General features: G+C 44.1%; 1 protein-coding gene and 1 non-coding gene across 2 annotated transcripts in view; both read right to left on the bottom strand.

Moving 5' to 3' along the window:
• The window catches only part of LOC144487282 (uncharacterized), a 40,780-nt gene extending 31,793 nt beyond the window's left edge, over window positions 1-8,987 (bottom strand). The window contains 1 exon segment of the mRNA XM_078205368.1: window positions 8,043-8,987. Coding sequence (XP_078061494.1) covers window positions 8,043-8,987 — 945 coding nt within the window.
• On the bottom strand, window positions 4,504-4,576 carry trnak-uuu (transfer RNA lysine (anticodon UUU)). The gene has a single exon. It is a non-coding gene; the product is annotated as a tRNA-Lys (tRNA).
• Window positions 8,988-10,382: the final 1,395 nt, after the last annotated feature.

Here is a 10,382-nt window from a genome sequence, read left to right as displayed (position 1 = left end):
TTTGCAGATGACACCAAGATTGGTGGCACAGTGGACAGTGAAGAAGGTTATCTCAGATTGCAACGGGATCTTGATCAATTGGGCTAGTGGGCTGATGAATGGCAAATGCAGTTTAATTTAGATAAATGCGAGGTGATGCATTTTGGTAGACTGAATCAGGGCAGGACTTACTCAGTTAATGGTAGGGCGTTGGGGAGAGTTACAGAACAAAGAGATCTAGGGGTACATGTTCACAGCTCCTTGAAAGTGGAGTCACAGGTGGACAGCGTGGTGAAGAAGGCATTCAGCATGCTTGGTTTCATTGGTCAGAACATTGAATACAGGAGTTGGGACGTCTTGTTGAAGTTGTACAAGACATTGGTAAGGCCACACTTGAAATACTGTGTACAGTTCTGGTCACCCGATTATAGAAAGGATATTATTAAACTAGAAAGAGTGCAGAAAAGATTTACTAGCATGCTACCAGGCCTTGATGGTTTAAGGTATAAGGAGAGGCTGGATGGACTGGGTGTTTTTTCCCTGGAGCGTAAGAGACTTGGGGGTGATCTTATAAAGGTCTAAGTAAAGTAACGTTTATTTATTAGTCACAAGTGGGCTTACATTAACACTGCAATTAAGTTATTGTGAAAATCCCCTAATCGCTGCAACGTGGCACCTGTTCGGGTACACTGAATGAGAATTTAGCATGACCAATGCATCAAACCTGCACATCTTTGGATTGTGGGAGGAAACTGGAGAACCCGGAGGAAACCTACGCAGACACGGGGAGAATGTGCAAACTCCACACAGACAGAGGGCATAGGTTTAAGGTGAGAGGGGAGAGATACAAAAGGGTCCAGAGGGGCAATTTTTTCACAGAGGGTGGTGGGTGTCTAGAATGATTGCCCCTGAATGGAGTGACTTGCTCAGCCATTTCAGAGGGGCAGTTAAGATTCACCCACATCGCTGTGTGGGTCTGGATTCACATGTAGGCCAGACCGGGTAAGGATGGCAGATTTCCTTCCCTAATAGGGAGCATTAATAGGGTGAACTGGACAGGTTTTTACAACAATCGATGACAATTTCATGGTCACCGTTACTGAGACTAACTTTATATAATTCCAAATTGATTCACTGAATTCAAATCCCACCAGCTGCCTGTCCCCAGATCCTTTGCTGGGTCTCTGCATTACTCGGCCAGCGACATTCCCACCACCTCCCCGTGAATGGAATATTCCACAGACCCTTAGTTAAACGGGAAGGAGAAAAGAGAGGCTTTGACCTTTGGATGACCTCATCATGAACTAAAGAAACCTTAAAGCTGACCATTCTGTAAAAGTTTGAAAACTTTATTTTTATAAAACACAGAGTAAGAAACAGGTGAAAAGTAACGATGGACGTTCTGACTGACATCAGAAACATTGATTGACCGGATAAACACTCACTACATCGCAGAGCGATCCTCAACCATTAAAGAATTGACCCACAATAAGGAATGAGAGAGCCTTATAAAAAGGGGCAGGAGTTTACACAGAGAGGTGACACCCACAGCTGCTCAGGATAATGGAATTCAGTTCAGGAAGGGGATAAAGTGAGAAGATTTTGTGATTCAAGACAGAAGTATTGAACAATCTGGAATCAGTGCTTATCGAGCTTGCTGACCAGCCGAACACTTCAATTAATCTCATCATAAAAACTCCCAGTGTAAATAACATGGATTTGACTGACAAATGTTGAAGTGTTGGTTTAGAGCCACAAGTTTTGACTTCCCATTTGAGCCTGGGACACCTTTCTGTCTCTGTTGCTCGTGTCAATGACAGCCAGGCAACGGAGCTGAGGGCTGAATTTAGCTGTGAATAACAGGCCTGCATGGCAGTTGGGAAACTGCCATGGGGATCACACTAATAGAGAGACAGGAAGGCGCTGGAGGACTGACTGGGAAATGGGCCTCCAACCAATCGGGGCTCGGGAGGGGGTGACCAGGGCTGATGGTGACGTGACCCCCGGGGTTCAGTGTCCCTGTGTCCAAAGCGGGGAGTCACGGGAACAGGGGACAGAGGAGCTGAAGAGAAACCATTTGTGTCCAGAACATTGTGAACATCCTTTACTCTGGTTGTCTTTGATCCTCAAGTCATTTTCTGTTTGTTTTAACCATGTTCTGTTTCATTAATAAACTTTTATCAGTAAAAATATTTGATTGTTCTGGACTTTTCCTGATGAGATTGATGCACTTTAGGGAAAGTGGGTGAGAGGGGTTGGCAGGCTCTTTAACAGAAAGTGAGTCCCTCTAAGGTAATTGGCAAAGGAGCCAGAGGGGGAGATGAGATTTTATTTTTGACTCAGCGATGTTAGAAAATGGGGTTCAGGGAATCAATTAACCCTTTCTCCCCTTTTCCCAAACTCTGAAATGATTCCAGTGATAACCCTTATTGGTGACAGTGGTTAGATTTTATTCAGGATCAATAAGAGCTGACACAGGCTAATGTCTGAGCAGTCATATCAAAATGCAGCAGCATTACCATTACACTCTGGGTAGAAGCAGCATCTCCACGGAAATGCTCCCTGCTCTGCCCCAGATGCCATGGCACCAGTCAATGCAATATGTAAAACCTCGACAAATCTCTGTGCTCGGGGAATCCCTTCTTATACTTTGTTACATCACAAAGTCTATGGAGACTGATTTAACCCAATCATTGCCCAGCTAACATTTGAACGGCCCAATTAGAAAACCTGTCATTGAACCATCTGTATCTGCACAAGCCACGTCAAACTCTCAAACAATTGTCTTCCCACGCTGCGTCCCTGGTACAGGGAGTCAGCATTTCCATGCCAAGCAGTGAAAACATGGTGGCCTTGACACACAGGTATCATCCAGGATTCAAGGCCCTCCTGTTTTCTCTGTCCTCTGGGAGCTGTTTATCCCCCTGCTCCCACACAGCAAGTCGTCTGTTCTCAGCTCTGCTGGATTTCTGATAAAGTTTGGCCCCTTTTACACCTTTTGGATCAACAAACCATTTGGTCAATGACCCAAACCACAATTTCCCATCCTGTCACCTGTCAACCATCCTTACCCAGAGCGTAATCATAACAGGGATAAAAACAGGAGAAATGTAACAATCAAATTCAAAATCAAGGCACAGCCAGTTATAGAATTTAATTTAATGTTCACTAGTCAAAAAACCCGAAGTAGGGGGTTCCCCAGGATTCTTACAGACCACACCTTGAGGGGGGAGAACTCTCTCTCTGACCCTCACTCAATTTCACTGTTATTTTCCAGTTCTGTTCTGGTCCCGCCTGGGGAAACATCTACTCAATCTTTTCTACTCCTGAAGGAGCGCTGAGAGTTCTCGGTTACTAGTACATAAGGACAGATGCTTCAAGCAACAGATCAAGCATGGATGTAAAAGTTTCCCCAGCTCTCTCTTTACCCCTATCCAACTTGTTGACACTTTGTAATCAGTATTATTTCTCCCAAGACCTGAATTGTCCCAATCTATATTATTTTTGTGAGCATGTTCAATGTGTTTAATTGGATCCTGATTGTTTTGAACTCAGTTTCTCTCTGGAGTGTGTGTCAGTGCCTTGATGATGTCACAATGTTGTCTCAATGCCCTGGCCACATGAACCATTTCATGTCCTGCTGTGTCTCAAGTAGCTGTGTGTGTTTGGGACCCGCTCTTCACTCCATCTCATCATGAATTTAGGCTTGTTCTTTTTCACATGTAACAAATCACATCTGTACACTCACTCCGGTGTCCCAAAATCATGTCACACATTCTTAACTCTCAGATGTGTTGATGAAAAGATCAATATGTCTGTCTTTCTTATCTTCTCCTGTTATAGTGCTGATATTTCATATAATGGCTGGGCTTCCAAATGTGGATTTCTTTTTAACAGAGTTCATGGACAATGATAAAAGTTCCAAGAGAAAGTGATCCACCTCTTCATCCCATCCCACGTTTTAGAGGTGTTGATGGAAAGGAGGTCATTGATATTGTGAAATATCATAAGAATAAAAAATCTACCAATTCAGACAATACTGAGATGTCAATCATTAAGCAGGTTATTGATTGTGGAGTAAAACCATTGACACATTTGCATCCGGTCTTTTCAAACTGGGCTATTTCCCTGTAAAATGAAAATAGACTAAGTTACTCCATGGTTTAAAGCTGGTGGTAAACATAGAAGAAACCCTACAGTGCAGAAAGAGGCCATCTGGCCCATCGAGTCTGCTCTGACCACAATCCCACCCAGGCCCTACTCCCATATCCCTACACGTTTACCCGCTAATCCCTCTCACCTATGCATCTCAGGACACTAAGGGGCAATTTTAGTGTGGCCAAACAACCTAACCCGCACATCTTTGGACTGTGGGAGGAAACCGGAGCACCCGGAGGAAACCCACGCAGACACGAGGAGAATGTGTACACAGACAGTGACCCAAGCCGGGAATCGAAACCAGATCCCTGGAGCTGTGAAGCAGCAGTGCTAACCACTGTGCTACCGTGCCACCCCAAACAACAACGCCCAACGTGGGGCTCGAACCCACAACCCTGAGATTAAAAGTCTCATGCTCTACCGACTGAGCTAGCCGGGCATATTATACTGCATGACTATACTAATTACAGGAGAGTGTCTTCACTTTTCTAATTTTTCAGAGAAAAGAGAAGTCATTTGCTAAATGGTCTGATAATTCCATTCCTCAATGTAACTCACTGTGTAATAGTCAGACCAAGTCAGTCTATCTCATTATCACTGATGGAATTTGTGGAGAAAATGACGAATGCTGTGGACAAGAAGACAATTTACAATCGAGGTTTTTACTGATCTTACACAGATTTGATACAATTGACCATGGAATATTACTTAAAACACTGGAAACAAGGGATTAGGGGAGTAGTGAATAAGTGGCTCAGAAGTTATTTGGAAATCTCAACAATTTGTAACAGTAGGTGATGTGAATCAGATTTTGTGAATATTCTGTGTGGAGTTTCACAGGGATCTGTTTTGGGCCTTCAATTGTTTATTTTATATATTAATGACATTTGGAATGCATCAGTTATTACAATTAGTTTTGTTTGCAGATGATGCCAATATTTTTTATTCTGGGTGGGATCTTCAAGAGCTTATTGAAATTGTTAGTGCTGAATTGGAGAAAATAAAAATATTGTTTGTCAAAAATGAATTGTGACCGACTCTGAGTGGAACGAAGTTTATGTTATTTGGTGAAGTAAATCCCTTGGTTAATATAATAAACAATGGCAACATTCACAAAAACAGAAGAGGGGTCAGACCCCTCTGATGAAGGGTCATCTAGACTCGAAACGTTGGCTCTATTCTCTCCCCACAGACAATGTCAACATTTATTTATTCATGGGATGTGGGTGTTGCTGGGACAGCATTTATTGCCCATTCCTAATTGTCCTTGATCTGAGAGAGCAATTAAAGGTAACCATGTTGCTGTGGATCTGGAGTTACATGTTGGTCAGACCAGATAAGGTTGGCAGATTTGCTTCCCTAAAGGACATCAGTAAACCAGATGGGCTTTTATGACAATCGACAATAGTTTCTAATCATCATTAGACATTTAATCCCAGATTTTCATCTAATTTATATTTCACCAGTTGCCACAATAGGATTCGAACCTGGGTCCCGAGAGCATTACCCTGAGTCTCTGGGTCACTCGTCCTGTGACACTGCCACTACACCATCGCCTCCCCAATATGGAAATATAGTTCTGGGTGTTCTCCGAGACCATACCTTTTGTTGGAAACCACACATACAATATATTAAAATAAAATAATCAAAGAGTATTGAAATTCTGAGTAAGACTAAATTTATATTGGATCCGCAGTCATTGCATATTTTGTATTGTTCACTTGAGATGATTCTTCAGAGGTTTGGGGAAACATTATAAAATAGCATGAATATTTGGGCAACATGGCGGCACTGTGGTGAGCAGTGCTGCCTCTCAGTGCCAGGAACCCAGGTTTGATTCCTGGCTTGGGTCACTGTGTGGAGTCTGCACATTCTCCCTGCGTCTGCGTGGATTTCCTCCGGGTGCTCCGGTTTCCTCCCACTGTCCGAAAGACGTGCTGGTTAGGTGCATTGGCCATGCTAAATTCTCCCTCAGTGTAGCCAAAGAGGTGCCGGAGTGTGGTGACTGGGGGATTTCCATTAACTTCATTTCAGTGTTAATGTAAGTCTACTTGTGACACGAATAAATAAACATCAAACTTTAACTTTATTAATCCGATCGATATGTTACAGAAAAAAGCCAAATGAATAGTAATAAAGTGAATTTTCAAGAACTTAGCAACAAATTACTTATAAAATGTCCAGTTTTTAAAGTTTAGGAAGTCAGTTGAACTGAAAACTGCAATGATTTTGGATGAAGCAAAAAAGGAATCATTGCCTGAAAATTTGCAAAGAACCTGTTGACTTTAAGGGATGAAGATCATGAATTAAGTAGAAAAAACCAAGTTTAAAAAATGTTATGTTTGTACAACTTTGAAGTCTGTGTATATTTCAGTTTGTGGATGAATCTTTGGAATGCTTTGGGTGAAGATTTGAAAATATGTGTAAATACAGCTTTAAAACAATGTCTTAGCTTCAAATGTTAGTTTATATGACGTCACGGAATAAAATAATGGTATTATCTATGAGTTTAATAGAGATACTATTTGAATAATCAGAACACAATAATGAGAAAATGATGTGACTGGGAACTGGGAATGATGAAGTATTTGATCTGTATTTGTGAAAAGGAGTTGAGATTTATAAGTTTGTACTTTTTCCTAGTCCTTTTTGATCAGGTGTTTATTTTATTTCTGGGCAGTGCAATATAGTATCTGAGTGCGGCACGGTGGCACAGTGGTTAGCACTGCTGCCTCACGGCACCAGGGACCCATGGTGAATTCCCGGCTTGGGTCACTGTCTGTGCGGAGCCTGCACGTTCTCCCCGTGTCTGTGTGGGTTTCCTCCGGGTGCTCCGGTTTCCTCCCATAGTCGGAAAGACATGCTGGTCAGGTGCGTTGGCCATGCTAAATTCTCCTTCAGTCTCCCCAAATAGGCGCTGAGTTGTGGCAACTCAGGGATTTTCACAGTAACTTCATTGCAATGTTAATGTAAGCCGGTTTGTGACACTAATAAATAAACATACTATTATAGTGTCATGTTCAAAATAAAGAAATCAGTTCAGTGTAACTTAGGTAAGGGGCCCATTAAATACTCCCACAAGAGACCTCGTACCTTTACCATTTCTTATCTCGACCCAAACCGATCCTTCATCCTGATCTTTCAGGCTAAGGTGGTAGCTCTGTACTGAACTAATGTCATCGTTAGTTAATGGGAGAGATCCTGTCACCTTTTCCTAGCTTCCTGCCATTTCATTATGTCAAATACCCTTCAATATTTAGATCCCAGCCTCCGTGACCTTTCAGCTAAGTCTCTGTAATGTCTATCAGGACACACACATTTATCTCTATCCGCGCTGACAATTCATCCTTTTTGTTACAAATGCTGTGTGCATTTTCAGAGATTCAATAATCTAATAGGGATTTAATGTGAAACCTCTTTACCAGCGAGTGGTGAGACTGTAGAACTCACTACCACAGCGAGTGGTTGAGGTGAACAGCATGAATACATTGAAGGGGAAGCTAGATACATACATGAGGGAGAAAGGAATAGAAGGATATGCTGATGGGGGGAGATGAAGAGGGGTGGGTGGAGGCTCATGTGGAGCATAAATACTGACATAGACCATGTGAGCCGACTGGCCTGGCCCTGTGCTGTAGACTCACTGGTACAGAGACAAATGTATTTATTTTAGATCTACCTGTAGTGGTAGGAAAAACACTATTTACTATCCAGAATAAAATAAATAACCTTCATCAGCTTTTGTGGATCATTTCAGTGGAAATGTGCTCTCCCAGGTTCAAAGAGCATCAGCCCACTGGAAACAAAGCTGTGAGATCGGCCAGTCCAGCAGAAAGAAACCCTCCAACCCTCCCACTTCCCAAACTGTCAGAATGAACGTGGTTCAGTCCTGGGTGTGATTAAGCAGAATCCAATGTTTGTAATCGCTTATGAACTTGCTGGTGTCTCAGCAGGTGGGATGATCGTGTGAATCCCTTTCCACATTCATTGCAGGCAAACGGTCTCTCCCCAGTGTGAAGTCGCTGGTGCGTCAGCAGGTTAGATAATCGACTGAATCCCTTCTGACACACAAAGCAGTTAAATGGCCTCACTCCAGTGTGAACTCGCTGGTGTGAAATCAGGTTGGATGAATCACTGAATCCCTTGCCGCACACTGAGCAGGTGAACGGCCTCTCCCCGGTGTGGACGCGCTGGTGTGTCTGCAGGCTGGATGCCTGGCTAAATCCCTTTCCACACAGAAAGCAGGTGAATGGCCTCTCCCCAGTGTGAGTTCGCTGGTGCGAAAACAGGTTGGATGAATCACTGAATCCTTTACCACACTCAAAGCAGGTGAAGGAAGCCTCCCCAGTATGAAGTTGCTGGTGTCTCAGCAGGTTGGCGGAGTTACTGAATCCCTTCCCGCACACAGAGCAGGGAAACAGCCTCTCTCCGGTGTGAACTCGCTGGTGTGAATACAGGTTGGATGACTGAGCAAATCCTTTACCACACATGGAGCAGATAAATGGCCTCTCCCCAGTATGAACTCTCTGGTGTGTCTGCAGTGTGGATGAATCGCTGAATCCCTTCTCACACACGGGGCAAGTGAATGGCCTCTCTCCATTGTGAACTCGCTGGTGTATCAGCAAGTGCGATGATTGAGTGAATCCCTTCCCACAATCAGAGCAGCTGAATGGCTTCTCCCCGGTGTGAACTCGCTGGTGTGTCAGCAAGATCGATAACCGAGTGAATCCTTTCCCACAATTGGAGCAGGTGAATGGCCTCTCCCCGGTGTGACTGCGTCGATGAATTTCCAACACCGATGGGGAACGGAATGACTTTTCACAGTCCCCACATTTCCATGGTTTTTCCATGATCTGAGTGTCTTTCTGTCTCTCCTGCAGTTTTCACAATACGTGCACTGGAACACCGTCACTCGGGTTGCACGGGCCTCGATGCTTTTCTGTTCACACCAATGGTTCACCCAACTCAAGCAGAGAAACGTTTCTTCTTCCAGATTCAAACCGATGACATTCAGCTCCCATGAATTGAGTGAGTGTTAGATCTTGAAATTTCTATCAGCAAATCAACTCCTTCTAATATCCTGTAAAAAGAATTTACAAAAGTCATCGCTGTCAGAACAAGATAGAAATTCAAATCAGCCAATTCTAGTTCCTGTGGAACATTGCAAAGGATGTCAATGTCTTTAAGAGAGAGAGAAACCCGGGCCAACCTTTTCAGAGTCTGCAGCCTCCCTGGATTCACTTCCTTTCCCTTCAGTTGCTGCAAGTCCCTAATTTCCCCCAGAATGAGAAAAGAAATGGAAAGGGGAAACATTGATTTCCTCCCAGATGTGGCCCAGAGGCGGAAGTTTCACTCTGAAGCTTATTGGCCAACTTCCGCATTGTGACGTCACAATGGAGCCCTGCCGCGAATCAGCCAATAGGAATCAGTCTCTTCCACAATGACGTCCTGGAGTTCCAGTGCGCAGGCCCGGGCGCACAGACATGGAAGCCCCGCCCCCACCCATTGTTCCCCTCCCCCTGCACCTCCTCCAGCCAAGGTTTCTAGGCAACCGGCTGGCGGCCCCGGCCACAGCGAGAAGCCTCTCGGTGATCGCCCCCTCCCCCTGGCCCGGGACTGCGCATGTCCAGTGGAGAGGGGACACTGCGCATGAGCGGGGCAGCCCGCCTTCTGACCTTCGTGCTGAGGTGTTGACCAATGGGAAGAGTTGGAGGACCGGAAGGACTCTGGTCCTTCAGCCAATCGGGCTTTGTGATACTCAGATTGAGGTGCACACAGACTGAAACTTCTTCCTGTCTCCACCATCTGTGAGTAAAACACTTTCTTTTCTCCCCCTTTCCATTTCTTTTCTCATTCTGGGGGAAATTGGGGATTTGCAGCAACTGAAGGGAAACGAAGTGAATCCAGGGAGGGTGCAGATTCTGGCAAGGTTGGCCCAGCTCTCTCTCTCTTCATGACATTGACATTCTTTCGCTCCCTCAGTCTGACACATTTATTTATCTGGGTAAAAGGATGGTCTCTTTCCTAATGGTCACAATTCAAGAGATGGTTTCCCCAGATATGGCTGACATTTAAGGGGACGGTAAATTAAGATAGGACAGAGATATGTCTAGTCTTGTAATATGGTACAGATTAGATATCTTATTTGTAATAAAATACATTAATTATTTCTAATCTTGTATTATCCTACTGTAGCTACAATATGCATTTCCAGTCAGCGTCATTACGACACAAGGTGTCCATTC

Source organism: Mustelus asterias, unplaced genomic scaffold (genome assembly GCF_964213995.1).
Source record: "Mustelus asterias unplaced genomic scaffold, sMusAst1.hap1.1 HAP1_SCAFFOLD_696, whole genome shotgun sequence".
NCBI classification, from domain to species: Eukaryota; Metazoa; Chordata; class Chondrichthyes; order Carcharhiniformes; family Triakidae; genus Mustelus; species Mustelus asterias.
This window is presented reverse-complemented; position numbering and strand designations above follow the sequence as displayed.